The sequence below is a fragment of the Thamnophis elegans genome, chromosome 13 (genome assembly GCF_009769535.1).
Source record: "Thamnophis elegans isolate rThaEle1 chromosome 13, rThaEle1.pri, whole genome shotgun sequence".
In the NCBI taxonomy this organism is placed as follows: Eukaryota; Metazoa; Chordata; class Lepidosauria; order Squamata; family Colubridae; genus Thamnophis; species Thamnophis elegans.
Window position 1 is genome coordinate 1,322,156 of NC_045553.1, and position 16,203 is coordinate 1,338,358.

Genomic DNA, 16,203 nt, shown 5'->3' on the forward strand with positions numbered 1-16,203 from the left:
CACCTCTCTGTTTCCTGTTCCTGTGTAAGAAATGTATTCTGATTGGTTGTCAGACTCCCATGGGGCCAGGCAGGGGCTACGCTCTAGGCTGTGTTTTGAATCCAGGTTTGGTTGAGTTCTCAGATGCCATGTGGTCAGTTGAGTAAAGGGCCAATATTATCATGCCTTAATCCCATCCCCCCTGGAGCTGAAGGGTAGAACTCTTTATTATGTAAAGTGGACTACCTTGCCCTTCTTAATGGCCCATTGACAAAAGTGGGGATGGGCAGGAAGCTACAGGCAGCTATTCTGTCTTTTAAAACACGTTTCTTTCTTTTCACATCCAGAGAAATATTCTGCCTTTTCAATATTTCCTAGGATATTTCATTTTTTCTGGGAGAGGGCTGGGTGATAACTTCCTACAGGGTAAAAGAACACAGATTGAAATGCCACGTTTAATTAACGGGGCGCCTTTTAAACCACAGATTAAGAGTACCTTAGGGAGAGAAAAAGGGACCTCAATGGGGGCTAAGATGTTGAGCTTGTCGATCAGAAAAGTCAGTTCAGCGGTTCGAATCCCCAGCGCCGCGTAACGGAGGGAGCTCCCGTGACTTGTCCCAGCTTCTGCCAACCTAGCAGTTCGAAAGCAGGTAAAAAAATGCGAGTAGAAAAATAGGGACCACCTTTGGTGGGAAGGGAACGGCGTTCCATGCGCCTTTGGTGTCATGTCAGCTTTGAAACGGAGATGAGCACCGCCCCCTAGAGTCGGGAACGACTAGCACACGCGCGCGAGGGGAACATTTACTTTTTTAGGGAGGGAAATAACAGGCATGGGAGAGAGGGCAAGAGTTTCAAGCTGCAGCAGCAGCCTCCTTTTCACCTGTAGGAAAGCTAACTGAATCCAGTGGGATTGCTTTTGGAGTAAATCTGCGTCAGATAAAACGGGGAAGAAATTGGCAAGGCAAGGCTTCCTTGCTTTCCTTTTGAAAGACCATTTCTGCAATTTCCACCTCTTATGCAGCTCGTCTCAGCAACTTTTAAGATCTATATGGGCTTCGACTCCCAGGATTCTGGGCATCGAAGTCCATATAAAAGTTGCAGAGACCACCTTGGTATTGTTGGCCAAAAATTGTAAAAAATTGCAAATCCATTTAATTTCAGGATATGCAACTGGTTGTAAATATTATCCAGTTGCCACGTCCCCTACTTATGATTCTGTGACCAGTGGGTGGTGTGATAAATACTTTTTCAGAGGCAATTGTAACTTGTAAGGCAATTAAACAAACGGTCATAGTTTGAAGGCCTTCCTATAAAATAATGATAATAAACCTATTTTGCTTTGATTATTTTAATGTTTTTTTTTCAGTTCCATATATCTGGGAGTCCTAGAGCATTATTGGCAATATATATATATGCAGCTACATACTAATGACTTGCAGCTTTTTAGCTACCTACTCGATTTTCAAAATTAAACACTTCTTAGAAATTACATTGGTGTTCATTTTTTTATATTTATTTTATTTGCTTTACTAAAAAAGATATTGATAATTTATAAAAGCAATATCCAAAATACAAAAAAAAAAGTTGCAGAGACCGAGAAACTGGTCTTGCAACTTGCAGGAGAGTCACGATAACTTGTGATTATTGGGGTAGGGGGCTTTTTTCCCTTCCCTTGACCCCCCCCCCAAAAAAAATCTCGCCGCCAGAACAATCCCTTGCCCATTTGCATAGGCAATTCCGGAGAAGACGTCATAACACAGCCTTGGAACGGATTCCCCCTCCCTCTCCACCCCGGGGAAAAAACCTCCCCCTCCCCCAAACCCGGAGACCCACTTTCACTTTTGCTCCCCGACCCGCTCCCGGGGCAGCGCACGTGCTCCAAGGTTTGGAAGAAAACACCACTTCCCGGCAAGCCTTGCGCGCCGCCCGAAAGACGAGCCAAGCGGGCAACTCCGGGCCGCCGCGCGGCATGCCGGGGCCGGTAGTTCAGGAGACGGGGAACTGTCAGACATGGGAGAGAGTGACACGGGAGGCGGGCGAATCGGCGCGGGGGAGAGGGGCGGGATATTGGAAACCCGGCCAATGAGGGCAGCGCGGGGGCCGGTAGTTCAGGAGACGGGGAACGGTCAGACAAGGGAGAGAGTGACACGGGAGGCGGGCGAATCGCCGCGGGGGAGAGGGGCGGGGTATTGGAAACCCGGCCAATGAGGGCAGCGCGGGGGCCGGTAGTTCAGGAGACGGGGAACGGTCAGACAAGGGAGAGAGTGACACGGGAGCCGGGCGAATCGCCGCGGGGGAGAGGGGCGGGGGTATTGGGAACCGGGCCAATGAGGGCAGCGCGGGGCGTCGACCCTCGGGAGCCCGGATGCTGAGGCGCGCAGACGGAGTGCGGGCCGGCGCGGAGGCGGAGCTGACCTCGCTCGTCTCTCCTTTTTTTTCTTTCCCCTTGAGGAGCCGGTGGCGGCGGCTGAGGAGGCGAAGGGGGCTGAGGCGGGCGATGGCGGCGAGGGCCCTGAGCGCCTGAGGGAGAGAGCGCGAGAGGCTCCCCTCAGAGAGCGCGGCGCCTTTACCGGCAAAGGGGGCCCCCCCACCCACTCTGGCGGGGGCTGGGGGGCGCCGCCCGGGACTAGGCCGCGGAGGAGGGGGCTTCCCGCCGGAGGAGCAGGGGGGCGCCATGGGGGCTTCGGCCCGGCCTTGAGAGACCCCCCCCTCCTCCAAGACCCCCCCTCCCTCTCCCCCCTCCCTTCCTGCCCCCCCTTGGGGGGGTCTCCCTCCCCCCCTCCCCCCCCGCCCCCCCAGGATGTTCTCGGTGCTGTCCTACGGGCGCCTGGTGGCCCGGGCCGTCCTGGGCGGCCTCTCTCAGACGGACTCCCGCGACTACAGCCTGGTGACGGCCAGCTGCGGCTTCGGCAAGGACTTCCGCAAGGGCATCCTGAAGAAGGGCATGTGCTACGGCGACGACGCCTGCTTCGTGGCCCGGCACCGCTCGGCCGATGTGCTGGGTGAGCGGGGGATGGGCGGGAGGGGGGGGGGAGATGGGAGGTGTTGGGCGGGTGGGTGGGGGGCTTCCCCTCTGCCTCTTTTTTCCTTTCTCTTTCTCTTTCCCTCCCTTTATCCCATTCCTCTCTTTCCCTCTTCCCTTTCTTCATCCCTTCTTTCCTTCTCCTCTTTCTCTCCCGTCATCTCATTCCTCTTTTCCTCTTGCCTTTCTTCATCTCATCTTCCTCCCTCCCTTCTTTCCTTCTCTTTCTCTCCTGTCATCCCATTCCTCCCTTTCCCTCTTGCCTTCTTTCATCCCTTCTTTCCTTCTCTTTCTCTCCCGTCATCTCATTCCTCTTTTCCTCTTGCCTTCCTTCATCCCTTCTTTCTTTCTCTTCTTTCTCTCCTGTCATCCCATTCCTCTCTTTCCCTCTTGCCTTCCTTCATCCTCTCTTTCCTTCTCCTCTTTCTCTCCCGTCATCCCATTCCTCTCTTTCCCTCTCGCCTTCCTTCATCCCTTCTTTCCTTTTCCTCTTTCTCTCCTGTCATCTCATTCCTCTCTTTCCCTCTTGCCTTCCTTCATCCCTTCTTTCCTTCTATTTCCCTCCTTTCATCCCATTCCTCTCTTCTCTTGCCTTCCTTCCTCCCTTCTTTCCTTCTCCTCTTTCTCTCCCGCCATCTCATTCCTCTTTTCCTCTTGCCTTCCTTCATCCCTTCTTTCTTTCTCCTCTTTCTCTCCTGTCATCCCATTCCTCTCTTTCCCTCTTGCCTTTCTTCATCTCATCTTCCTCCCTCCCTTCTTTCCTTCTCTTTCTCTCCTGTCATCCCATTCCTCCCTTTCCCTTTCGCCTTCCTTCATCCTTTCTTTCCTTCTTCTCTTTCTCTCCTGTCATCTCATTCCTCTCTTTCCCTCTTGCTTTCCTTCATCCCTTCTTTCCTTCTATTTCCCTCCTTTCATCCCATTCCTCTCTTCTCTTGCCTTCCTTCATCCCTTCTTTCCTTCTCCTCTTTCTCTCCCGTCATCTCATTCCTCTTTTCCTCTTGCCTTCCTTCATCCCTTCTTTCTTTCTCCTCTTTCTCTCCTGTCATCCCATTCCTCTCTTTCCCTCCCTTCCTTCCCTTTCCTTCCATCCTATTCCTCTTTCTCTCTTGTCATCCCATTCCTCTTTCCCTCCCATCTCTCCTTTCCTTCCCTTTCCTCTTTCCCTCCCTTCATCCAATTCCTCCTTCCTGTCCTGTGCTTCCTTCGTTCCTTCTTTCCCTCCCTCTCCTCTTCTCCTTCCTTCCACTCTTTTCCTTCCTTCCTTCCTCCTCCCCTTCCTTCTCTTATTTCCCTCCCTTCATCCCATTCCTTCCTCCCCTTTCACTCTTTTCCTCCCTCCATCTCTGGTCTCTTTCCTTCCTTCCTCTCTCCCCCTTCCTTCCCTTTCCCTTCCTTCTTCCCATTCCTCCTTCCCTCCCATCTCTCCTCCTTCCTTCTGCCCTCTATCCCTCCCTCCCTTCCTGTGTTTCTTTCTCTCCCTCTCTCTCCTCCTCTCCTTCCTCCTCTCCTTCCTCCCCGCGTGCACCGGCTCCCAGCTTGGAAAAGAGCAGCCCCAGGTAGCAGCTGTTGGGCCGCCCGGATTGCATATCTAGAGGCGCTGGGAAGAGCCGGCTAATTGCCGATCAAGCCTGCTGCTGCTGCTGCTGCTGCTCCTGCCACCTCACTCCCCGCCGGAGCTCATCCCGATGCCCAGACGCAGCACCCTAAGCCCCCGGCTGGCAGCCTCCGAGCTAAGCCGGGCGATCCCTGCTTGCTGAAGAGGTCACCGGCAGGGCCAACATGGCAGCGGCTTTTATGAGTTGGAAGCTTTGTGTTTCCAGAGTGGTGCTTTGCCTCTCTGGATCACAGTGTGTGTGTGGAGTGTGTGTGTGTGTGTAGGCTCTCCCATAACCTTGAACCCAAGGCCGACCCTTTGGAGGTGAGGCTTCTCCACCTGGTGACCTTGGGGGGGGGGCAAAGGTGAAGTCACACCTGCATGACATTGACGCCAGAGGTCAGGCCTGTCTTGCCATGGGGTTTGGGGGCTCCCTCCAGACGGGCAGCAACGGCAGGATGAGGAAACGGCAGCTCCCCTGCAAGGGGAGGGGGCTTTCCGGACCCCTTCCAGGCACTTTTGAATTCCAGGTTGCGGTGTCCACCATTGGGGCTTTGGGACGTGTTTCTTTAACTGTGGTCGTTTCTCTTGTGCCCAAAATGTATTTCGTGAACGTCACCAGGGTAGCCTTACTCAGGGAGTGGAACCCCAGAGAAGTGCGCCCATCGAGCCGAGCTCTTTGTAGCCAGGTCACATGGAAGGGCAGTGCCCTTGTGGTGCCCACGGGAGCATCGGAGGAGAGCAAAGGCCCTACGGGGCAAGGCTGCCTTGTCCTTTTTTTGTGCTTTAACCGTCCTCTCTGGCTTTGGGCTCGGAGGCCCAGGGAGACGGAGCTCCCCAGGTGCCCCAACCTGTGGCCCAGCTTCCCTCCCTTCCTTCCGCTGAAAACGGAGAGTCGGAGGCGGCGCAGCCAGCCCAGTCGTTCTGCAGAGGCGCATGGGCTGAGTGGGGAGGCGGGGAGCGAAAGCTCGGAGTGATTCATCCTGGCTCTGCACTGCGTTTGAGGGCTGCACCTCTGGGACTCCCTCCCTCCCTCCCTCCCTGCCAGCCCACCTCCCCTAATTAATGGCGCTGCAGGGCCTGAGGCTGCTAACAGCATCAGAGGGAATTCTGCTTTAAATCCCCCCCCCTTTTTTTGCAGGATTCTTGGCTGTGCAGATGCTTTGGGGAGGGGAGGGGCTGGGCCTTGCAATCCAGCTGCAGGTGGTCCTTGACCTGCGGCCCTAAATTTCCATCGCTAAGTGAGACATTTGTGAAGTGAGTTTTGCCACCTTTCTCGCCAGGGTTGCTCAGTGAATCCTTGCAGCTGATGAGTTAGGAACACAGTCGTTAAGTGAATCTGGCTTCCCCCTTTGCTTGTCACGAAGGTTGCAAAAGAGGACACTGCAACCGTCATACGTATGAGTTAGTTGTGCCTGAATTTTGACCTCTTGGCCGTGGGAATGCTGCAATGATTATAAGTGAAAAAAAACGGCCTCTTAAGTCACTTATTTCAGTGCCGTCGTAACTTTTGTCATTAAATGAACTGTTGTAAGTTCGAGGACTACCTGTTAGATGGTTGTAAAGCATTGGGGGTGCCCTCTAGCCACTTGGTGGGGTTTTTTGGGTCAATGTGAATGTCTGTCCCTACCTGCTTTTAGCCAAGACTGAGGCCAGCCCAGCTGGCCTCTGGAATCCACAGCGGCAGAGAGCTGGGTGACTGGTGTGATATTGGTCCCTTGGGACCCTTCCCATCTCCCCACCCCCCAAAATGGTCTCCCTTTCAGCCAGATGGAACCTGGTGGGTTGAGTCAAAGATGGAAATGTCTTAATTCCAGCTCAAAACCTACAATAAGGAAGCTTCAAGTTGCTGCTGTGACTTCTCCATTAAATCACTTTGCTTTTTTAATGGGGGTTTCTTTTGTGTGGGGAGGGGTACCTCATAGCATCCTTTCCCCCTCTCCCCTTCTGCTCCCTCTCCCTGGTGTCCTCACTTGACCTCTTCCCTCCACTGCACTGTGTTTTCCTATTTGAGATGTCTTTAATTTATGCTTCTCAAAAGCAATGGATGACACATCGCTTATTTTGGCACTCTGGACGGTTTGATCCTTCCCGAGTCTCTTTCGCCAAAAAGGAAGGGAACCCCCCCCCCCCAGCAAAAACCAGGCCTCCTTATGCCTATTTCTTTTTCCCATCTAGTTTCTCCCTCTCTCCCCCCTCCCGCTTTGGTGGTAGGAGTGAAGCAAAAATTCCTTGGCCCTCTAACTCGGAAAACCTCTGTTCCAGTGGAAAAGTCAGAGGAGCTGTTCCTAGGGGGAAAACCTGCATGGGACACCTGGAGCTGGCCCAACTTCCCAGCCACGGCCTCGTTTGACCAGCAGTTTAAAAAAAAAAAAAGTACTCACAACTTTTGCCTGTTGCATAATCGGTGTGATCCGAAAAATCCACTGCTCAAGGAGTTTGCTCTCTTCACGAGGCTGAATTGTGAACCAGGAAGTCTTTTCCCCACCAAGGCCCAAAACTTTTGTACTTGCAAAGCGCCCAGGTGTCCCTCCAGATATAAAGTCCTAAAATTATCATCCAGGATTTTGGAAGGAGTGGCAGGCTTGTCTTTAGGCCTTTTTTGAGTTTCAGGCCTCCCCTGCCACGCAGAAACATCTGTAATGGGCTGGCAGGTGAAGCCATCCCATAGAATAAGGCAAGCATCATCTAGGTACCCGGAGAATTCTGGGTCTTTTGCCCTGTGTTTTTGTGTGTCATATTTACATATTGCTGATTCTGCAAGGACTCCCATCTTACAATCTCCCATGCAAAATCAGTAATATATATGTAAAAATCTGTCCACCTCCGTCTCTGCAATCCAGCAACCCTCTTAGGTATGAAAACTTCTGTCCTGGAGGCCACAAAAAGGGCATGGTCTCATTTTGAAGGAGATATTATTCCAGGCCCACAAGAATCCCCCTCCCCACATTTCATAAATGGGGGAAGACCCTCCACATCCCAACTTAGGACAAGCGAATTGGGTAGGAAGGTTGTACCTGAAGGGGATGATGCACAGTATACAGTACTTGGTCACCAAATAATTAAAGGCTTTGCAGAAACCAACACACCTTTGCATGCATAATATCTTCACCCATATTTGCAAACATGTGGACTTAGGAACCACATTTATTGTGGACAACTTTTGAGTGTCAAAGGCGATCAGTTTTCTAGGTGAGGAACAGGAAACTTAGAAGGGTGAACAGGAAAAATGCCTGTTCATCCTTACCACTAGATTGTTTTTTCCTACATTAAAAAATAAAGCTCATTCCTGTCATCACCAGGAACACATCTTTAAAATTCTGCAAGGTGAGCTTTCCATGGGGGGACAGAATTCCCCCCCCCCCAAGGTTAGAGTGAAGTTACCACGACAAGCATGGACCAGGTCTGGCTGGTTTTCTCCCGAGTCTTACCTGTTGAGTTAAATTCTAGGAGGTCTGTTTAAAAAAAAGAGAGAGAACTACATGCCAAACCAGTTAGTAATCTTAACCACCGGCGATATGTTTTTGAAACGGAAGCACCTGACTCATGAGAAGAGATGAGGAAGTTGTAAGCCTCTTCAGGGAATCCAGTTGCCCAAGAGGCGGCTCTCCTGTTAAATAATCAGAAACATTTAATTGAAGAACATTTCCTTCAGCAAGGGAGATGTCCTTTCGTGTTCCTTCTAAGGCAGGGCTTCTCACCTTTGGCCCCTTTAATAAGATGGGTGGGTTTCCATTCCCAGAATTCCCCAGCCATAGCTATGGTATGCGGTGTTATGCTGGCTGGGGAATTCTGGGAATGGAAGTCCACCCGTCTTATTAAAGGGGCCAAAGGTGAGAAACACTCATGGAAGGAGGCCTTGACTTCTGAAACCTTTTCAGGTAGGCAGAATTTAAGTGTAGAGAGTGAAGTGTCAGACCTGTAAGCCCTCTTCTTTTTGGATTTCAGGCCTGCCAAACTTTCCACTGTGGGAAAATGGGAGGGGGGGGGGAATTATGTGGAGTTGGGTGATATGTAGCCATAACAACAACCTTCTTAGAAAGCCATGGTCATCTTGGTCTCTGCACCTGACTGGATCTGGATGGGAGGAATCTGTCTTCGGGGCAGTGGAAGACTGGACCATGTGATCCATGACATGAAGTGTGATAGAGGCTGTTTGTGTGTGTGTGTGACTTTGAATTGTGTGTGCTCCCAAGTCAGCTCCTTAGAAGCTGAAATGAGTCCCTGGCGTTTGGTTTCTGGTAGAGCCGGCCTCTGATAAGAGATGCCAGAAGGTGACTTTGTCATTGAACCAAAACAGGACACAACCTCCTTTGGCACACGCCCATTTCGAAGTCAGAGCGCCATTGTCTTTGCACACCTTAAAGGAAGTGCATCTCTCCAATTGTGCTCTCTCTCTCTCTCTCCCCCACACACAATCTCAAAGCCGCTTTCATCAGAGCGACCTTGCTTAATGAAAGGAAGAGGAAGGCCCTCGTGATGCAATTTTGACTTTGCAAATCAGGAAGTCTCCTTTGAAGGACAGCCGGGGCGACAGATGAAGGGATTATTCCGTAGGCAAATCACCCGGGGAGGCCTTTCAACTTTGCCTCCCTTGTCAGTTATTCAGACGGGCCGACCTTGGCATCCTCTTCGTGCTGGGCCTCCAATCTGCTTCTCTCGTGCCGTATTTTCCTTATCCTCAAGAAATTGCAGGCCATTTCCCTTGACGGAGGCGTTGACAGCCGATGCTAAATGGGGAGCAGTGAATCCTAATAACCCTTTGCCATTTGTAGGAATCGTGGCTGTGTTTCATGAAAAGGTCCGTGCCATTCTTTTTCTTCTCAGTCATCAGAGCCTTTTTGCAGACAGGAATAAAAAGCCTGAACCATCCCCTCCCTCCCTCCCTCAGTACTCTTCCCGTCCTCTGCAGCTGGCCACGTCACTATAATCCACGTACATAACGTGTCACAGGCGGTAACTCCGGGGACCACGCCGGCTGCCTTCTCTGCAGATGGCAAAAACACGCGGAAACGGACCGAAGGCAGGCAGCGAAAACCCACCCCGCTCTCTCCTTGAGAAATCAGCCGCTTCCCCTTCTCTTTTTTGCGTGCCTTCATAAGTCATCCGAGAGGCTTCAGGTCAGCCGAGGGGCAGAGCCGAGATTCTCACGGGGTCCTCGTTTGAGGCTTGGCTTTTGAGTTCCAAGCTCAGCACATGCGTAGGAAAGGAGGGAGGGAGAAAGAAGGGAGGGAGAAAGGAGAGATGGGAAGGAAGAAGAGATGAGAAGGGAAGGAAGGAAGGAAGGAGCGATGAGAAGGAAGGAAGGAAGAAGAGATGAGAAGGAAGGCAGGCAGGAGCGATGAGAAGGGAAGGAAGGAAGGAAGGCAGGAGGGAAGAAGGCAGAAGCGATGAGAAGGGAAGGAAGGAAGGAAGGCAGGAGCGATGAGAAGGAAGGCAGGAGAGATGAGAAGGAAAGGAAGGAAGGAAGGAGGGAAGAAGGCAGGAGCGATGAGAAGGGAAGGAAGGAAGGCAGGAGCGATGAGAAGGAAGGCAGGAGAGATGAGAAGGGAAGGAAGGAAGGAAGGCAGGAGTGATGAGAAGGGAAGGAAGGAAGGCAGGAGAGATGAGAAGGGAAGGAAGGAGGGAAGGCAGGAGTGATGAGAAGGGAAGGAAGGAAGGCAGGAGAGATGAGAAGGGAAGGAAGGAGGGAAGAAGGCAGGAGCGATGAGAAGGAAGGCAGGAGAGATGAGAAGGAAAGGAAGGAAGGAAGGAGGGAAGAAGGCAGGAGTGATGAGAAGGGAAGGAAAGAAGGAAGGCAGGAGAGATGAGAAGGGAAGGAAGGAAGGCAGGAGTGATGAGAAGGGAAGGAAGGAAGGAGGGAAGAAGGCAGGAGAGATGAGAAGGAAAGGAAGAAAGGAAGGCAGGAGCGATGAGAAGGGAAGGAAGGAAGGAGCGATGAGAAAGAAGGGAGGAAGGAGAGATGGAAAGGAAAGGAAGGAGAGGAGAGGCAGCCAGGCATTGGATTGAGTTTTGTTCTGTCTGGTATAGAGAAGGGCCTCCTTCGATGCGAATACTAGAAAAAACAAATACTAGAAAAGAAATCAACTTGACCCAGCGACACGGGGGCTATTTCGGGGGTGGGTTTGATTGACGCTGGTCTCCTGCAATGCGTTGGCAGCTCCCTGCCTGGGTCACGCCACTGTCGGCTGGCATGGCTATTTCGTCCTGGAACAGAGAGAGCAGTTTGCCGATGAGCAGGCTTCGTTTTATGTAATAAATCAGTTTTTAACTTCTTTTGGCCTGCGATTTAGTGGCTTTTTGTTCCAGAGGAGATATGCCGTAAGCAGATTTCCTGATTAGTGTGACTCACGAAGCCTCATCCCGAGCGATGCTGTAGGATGAGCTTCATAGCTGCGGTAAAAGGTTGGATTTTTCATTCCCCTGTTAAATCAGTCTGCTGGCTTTTTTTTGCAAATTAAAAAAATATATATATGCTGCATTCTGCCTTCCCCTCTCTGCCTGGTTGGTTATTTCTTCTAAGTATTGACATTTTTCTGGGACACACAATATCGGCTGATACCTGCCGCTGCTTTTCTTTTCCGTCAGTTTGGGGCTGAAGCCGTCCAGGGTTTATTTCCTGCAGAATTATTGTAAAATTACCCTTTGGGACCAGGGCATCCCGAACGCATCTCTCCCCTTGTTCTGCGTTTCCGTAAACGGGTGGCTGCGTAGAAATGAGGACCTCTTTGTAGAAAAACTCCAGGAAAGGAGTTCAAAGGGACTGTCCCACTTCTGCAATCTTTACATCACTGCACCGGTTTCTCCTTCGGGCTTTTGCAACAACCAAAACCGGATGCTTTTATTGTGGTGTTGGCTGGGGAATTCTGGGAGCTGAAGTCCCCCCCGTCGTAAAAGTCGTGTGGTTGAGAAACACTCTTGCGTTCATCAAGTCACAAGGCTGGCCGGGACCTTGGAGGTCTTCTAGTCCAACCCCAACTCCAGGAGGCAAGCAGTTCTTCTGCTTAATAGTTCTTGTCAGGAAATTCTGACAAGGAAAGAAACAAAAATCAATGAAAGAATATAACGACTCAAAAATAATAGTTATGAATAAAATAGGAGGGTTAAGAATGGTGAAATCTAAATGAAATACGATAGAAGGGGAAATAATATAATGTGAGCGATATCGATTGATGATTGCTAAGATAAAAAACAGGAAGTTCCTGTTTGCACTGTATTGTATAAATGTGGTGTACGCCTAATTTTTTTTTGTGTGTATTTTACATGTTTGTTAATAAAAATCTTTTTTAAAAAAGGGGGAAATTCCTCCATTAATTCCAGGTTGGATGTCCCTCTTGAGGAGCTCCCCCACCCATTGCTTCTTGTCCTGCCCTCGGGTGCGATGGAGAATAAATAGACCTCCTCCTGTTTGGGTGGGGTCTGTGTGTGTTAGACAAGACAAGGACCCTTCCAACTGTGTTAATCTGTAAATCTTGTGACAGCCATTGGAGGATGGCTATCGTGTCTCCCCTAAGTCTCTCTTCTTTAAACTAAAAATACCTTCAGTTAGTCCTTCTTGTGTGGCAGGGGGTCTCCAAATTTGGCCCCTCTAAGACTTGTGGACTTCAACCCCTGGAATTCCCCAGCCACCGGTGAATTCTGGGCGTTGAAGTCCACAAGTCTTAAAAAGTGGCTGAGTTTGGAGACTCTGCCATCGGTTCAGAAAGCAATTAGACCAGTGTTTCTCAACGTTGGCCACTTGAAGATGTCCGGACTTCAACTCCCAGAATTCCCCAGCCAGCATTCGCTGGCTGGGGAATTCTGGGAGTTGAAGTCCGGACATCTTCAAGTGGCCAACGTTGAGAAACACTGAACTAGACAAAATGGCTCCTTTCTTTACTCGGCCCTACAGAAGCCACGCAGTCCGCGATGTCCAAATCTAGTTTGAATTACAAGTGGCGATAAACCGAGACTTAAACCAGCCAGGACTGACTTTCCCTTCTCTCCCTTGCGAAGGGGTGGCAGACGGCGTCGGAGGCTGGCGAGACTACGGTGTCGACCCCTCTCAGTTCTCAGGGACCCTGATGCGCACTTGCGAACGCTTGGTCAAGGAAGGACGGTTTGTGCCCAGCCACCCGGTGGGCATCCTCACCACAAGCTACTGTGAGCTGCTGCAGCACAAAGCCCCCCTGCTCGGTAAGAGACCCCTCCCCTCATAGCCCTTGGTGTATTTCAGTGTTTCTCAACCTTGGCCACTTGAAGATGTCTGGACTTCAACTCCCAGAGTTCCCCAGCCAGCATTCGCATTCGCTGGCTGGGGAATTCTGGGAGTTGAAGTCCAGACATCTTCAAGTGGCCAAGGTTGAGAAACACTGATTTAACGTGTCATTTTAAAAAAGTCCTCGGCTTATAACCACAATTGAGCCCACAGTCATTAAGTGGGACTTTTGTTAAGTGAATTTTGCCTCATTTTACGACCTTCCTTGCCACGGTTGTTAAGTGAATCACTGCAGCTGGTAGGTTCCTCATTGACTGCTCATCAGGAGGGATCACATGATTCCCCCCTCCCTCCCCCCGGATGCTGCAACCGTCATAAATGCGAGTCCATTGCCAAGCACCTGAATTTTGATCACCCGGCTATTAGGACGCTGACGAAGGTCGTAGCTCTGAAAAAAGACATTTTTCGGTGCCATCGTAACTTTGGACGGTGTCTAAACGGACCGTTGTAAGTCGAGGACTACCTGCAGATGGTTTTAAAGCTTTGGGAGCTGCTCTCTAGCAACTTGATGGAGGGGTTTTTTTTTTCCTTTTTTTTTGGGGGGGGGGTGGTGTTGATGGATTGGTTAATCCTGGAAGTTTTTTGTGAAGTCGCCGGAAAGTCCTTTGAGGCCTCTTCCATTTCTCCTTTGTGCACATCTGCAGGTGTTCGACTCCCCCAAGGAAGCCAGTGCTTTCTTCCTCTTCGCTGTCAGCTGGGGTGGGGGTTTGGGGGTGGGTGGGTTTTTCCCCTCAAGGTTCCAAGTAACAGACCCAACACAATCAGCCCCCCTGAGGCCGAGTTTGTTTATCGGGCATGTCATATTGGCACATCTGGTGAAAACCCGACTCTGAAGGTCCCCACCCAAATTAAAGGTCTCTGAATTTCCCCACCCGAATCAAAAGTCAAAGTTCTTTCCCCCCAGTCCAGGTGTCCATCACACGCCCCAATCAGGTCACAGCCATAATAACCCCAGTTGGTTCCAGTCCATGCCTCCCCAGCACCAGACCGTCCTTTGCTTCCCAGGAGAAAGAATTTTATTTCGGCTACGAGTTTCCCAGCTATCCTGTTCCCCCTGAAAATAAGACCTCCCCGGATAATAAGCCCAATCGGGGCTTTTGAGCTCATGCGCTAAAATAATCCCTCCCCCCCCAAAAAATATTGCAACCGAGCAGCAGCCACGAGGTGACCACGCTTGCCACCTCCTGCACCTCAAAAATAATAAGACCTCCCCGAAAATAAGGCCAGGTGCTTATTTCGGAGGTCAAGACAATATAAGAGCCTGTCTTCTTTTTGGGGGAAACACGGTATCTCTATTCCCCCCCTCCCGTTCCCATCGCTCCAACCGGCGTGACTGTGGCAGCCCTGGAGATGCTCCACAGGGCTGGACACCTGGTGCCTCTGCTTCCCCTTTCACCCTGAGTACCCAGGACCCGCCTGGCCGAGGGAATCGGGTGACCTTTTGCCCAGTGATGGCTACACTTGCTGCTCCTCACCTGATCCCAGGCTTCTCTGCCAAGAAATCCCTCCCTCCCTGCCTCTCTCTCTCTCTTCATGGGGGTTATTTTTAAGTGCCCTCAGCTGACCCCAGGAGGTGGCATTGCTCTTGCTGGGACTCTTCTGAGACAGCGCCCTGAGGAAGGGGCCTTGGGTCCCTCCAAGCACTCATCCTCCAGGGGGCCCATCCTCCAAGGCCACCCTCTCGGTCTGGGGGCCCAGGCCTGCCTTGAAACGGCCCCCTGCCAATGGAAGGTCAGGGAGGAAGCCTGCTCAGAGCTGACCCGCCTCCCCCTCCACGAGGACCACCGAGGCCGCCCTTGGAGGGGATGCACGTTGGGCATGGAATAGGAGGAGAGGGTTGGAAGGGACTCTGGAGGTCTTCTAGTCCAACCCCCCCTCCCTGCTTAGGCAGGAAGCCCTATTCCAGTAACCTTTCTCTTCTCCTGTGCGCCCTATTGCGGCCGTGTGTGTGTGCCCACTTACACAATGCAATGTGCCCCCCTCCCCATGCATGCATGCACGAAACACACACACACACACATATACACACATCCCAGCATTTCAAGACAGTCACTAAGTGAGAGCCTGTGGGCCAGTAAAAGCAGCCAGGCCGACGCTTCCCGCCAGGCGAATGGTTGACTCTCCTTCCTTCCTCCCTTCCTTCCTTCCTAGGGAGCAGCACCGCCTGCATTGTTGTCCTGGATCGGACTACTCGGCGCCTGCACACGGCCAATCTAGGCGATTCGGGCTTCTTGGTGGTCCGGGGGGGCCGGGTGGTGCACCGCTCCGACGAGCAGCAGCACTATTTCAATACTCCGTTCCAGCTCTCGATAGCGCCGCCCGAAGCCGAGGGAGTCGTCTTCAGCGACAGGTGAGGCCTTTTCCGCGTGGCTTTGCAAGCAGGGACGGCAACTGGCCGTCAAGGGGGGGGGGGGGCCTCTGCAGGGAAGGTTCAGGAGGGACCGGCGTTTCCAGCTCGGCTTCTCCCTGGTGGAGACAGGAGTGGAGTTGGCCCTCCTCTTCAGTGGTCCGGCTGCTGGTTTTTCTTTCCATTGGGGTTTTTTTTGGCCTTCCGGTGATGTCAAAGGCTGTTTGGTTATTTGTGGCATCTCTTTCAATCAGTCTTTGTCAGTCCTGGGAGTTTTCAGACGGGTGGACTTCAACTCCCAGAATTCCCCAGCCAGCTGGGGAATTTGGCTGTTGGAAGTCCATAAACATTCTTGATTTTTAACTTTTTTTAAATCTTATCTCTGTAAGCCGCCCAGAATCCTTAGGGATTGGGCAGCATACAAATTTATTAAATTTCAATTTCAACATCTTCAGGTCGCTATGCTGGCTGGGGAATTCTGGGTGTTGAAGTCCACCCGTTTGATAGCTCCCAATAGCAATAGCAGTTAGACTTATATACCGCTTCATAGGGCTTTCAGCCCTCTCTAAGCGGTTTACAGAGTCAGCATTATTGCCCCCACAGTCTGGGTCCTCATTTCACCCACCTCGGAAGGATGGAAGGCTGAGTCAACCCTGAGCCGGTGAGATTTGAACAGCCGAACTGCAGATAGCAGTCAGCTGAAGTGGCTTGCAGTGCTGCATTTAACCACTGCGCCACCTCTGCCCAAGGCTGAGCAACACTGGTTTAAGTAGATGAAACACTTTTGCTGGTGTTTGGGAGAGCTCTGTTTCCAAGCAGCCTCCCTCACCTCCCTTTCTGCAGCCAGTTATCAGTTCGCATTGCTAATTCCTGGCAGTTATTTTCACGCACTCTTTCACCCCCGGGCTGATGCTTTCCCTCCTTCGACCACAACGGCCCAGGCGTCCGATTCTGACTTTCCTATTCCCCCCCCCCCCGCCCCCGGGCGACTTGTTTGCAAAGCC

The 16,203-nt window shown here is 51.6% G+C and overlaps 1 protein-coding gene across 1 annotated transcript in view; it reads left to right on the forward strand.

Moving 5' to 3' along the window:
* The first annotated feature begins 2,338 nt into the window (after positions 1-2,338).
* Positions 2,339-16,203, forward strand: part of PPTC7 (protein phosphatase targeting COQ7) — a 26,708-nt gene continuing 12,843 nt past the window's right edge. Inside the window, exons 1-3 of the mRNA XM_032229291.1 lie at positions 2,339-2,981; positions 12,591-12,770; positions 15,004-15,202. Coding sequence (XP_032085182.1) covers positions 2,780-2,981; positions 12,591-12,770; positions 15,004-15,202 — 581 coding nt within the window. The 5' untranslated portion in view covers positions 2,339-2,779. The remainder of the gene's footprint in view (positions 2,982-12,590; positions 12,771-15,003; positions 15,203-16,203) is intronic.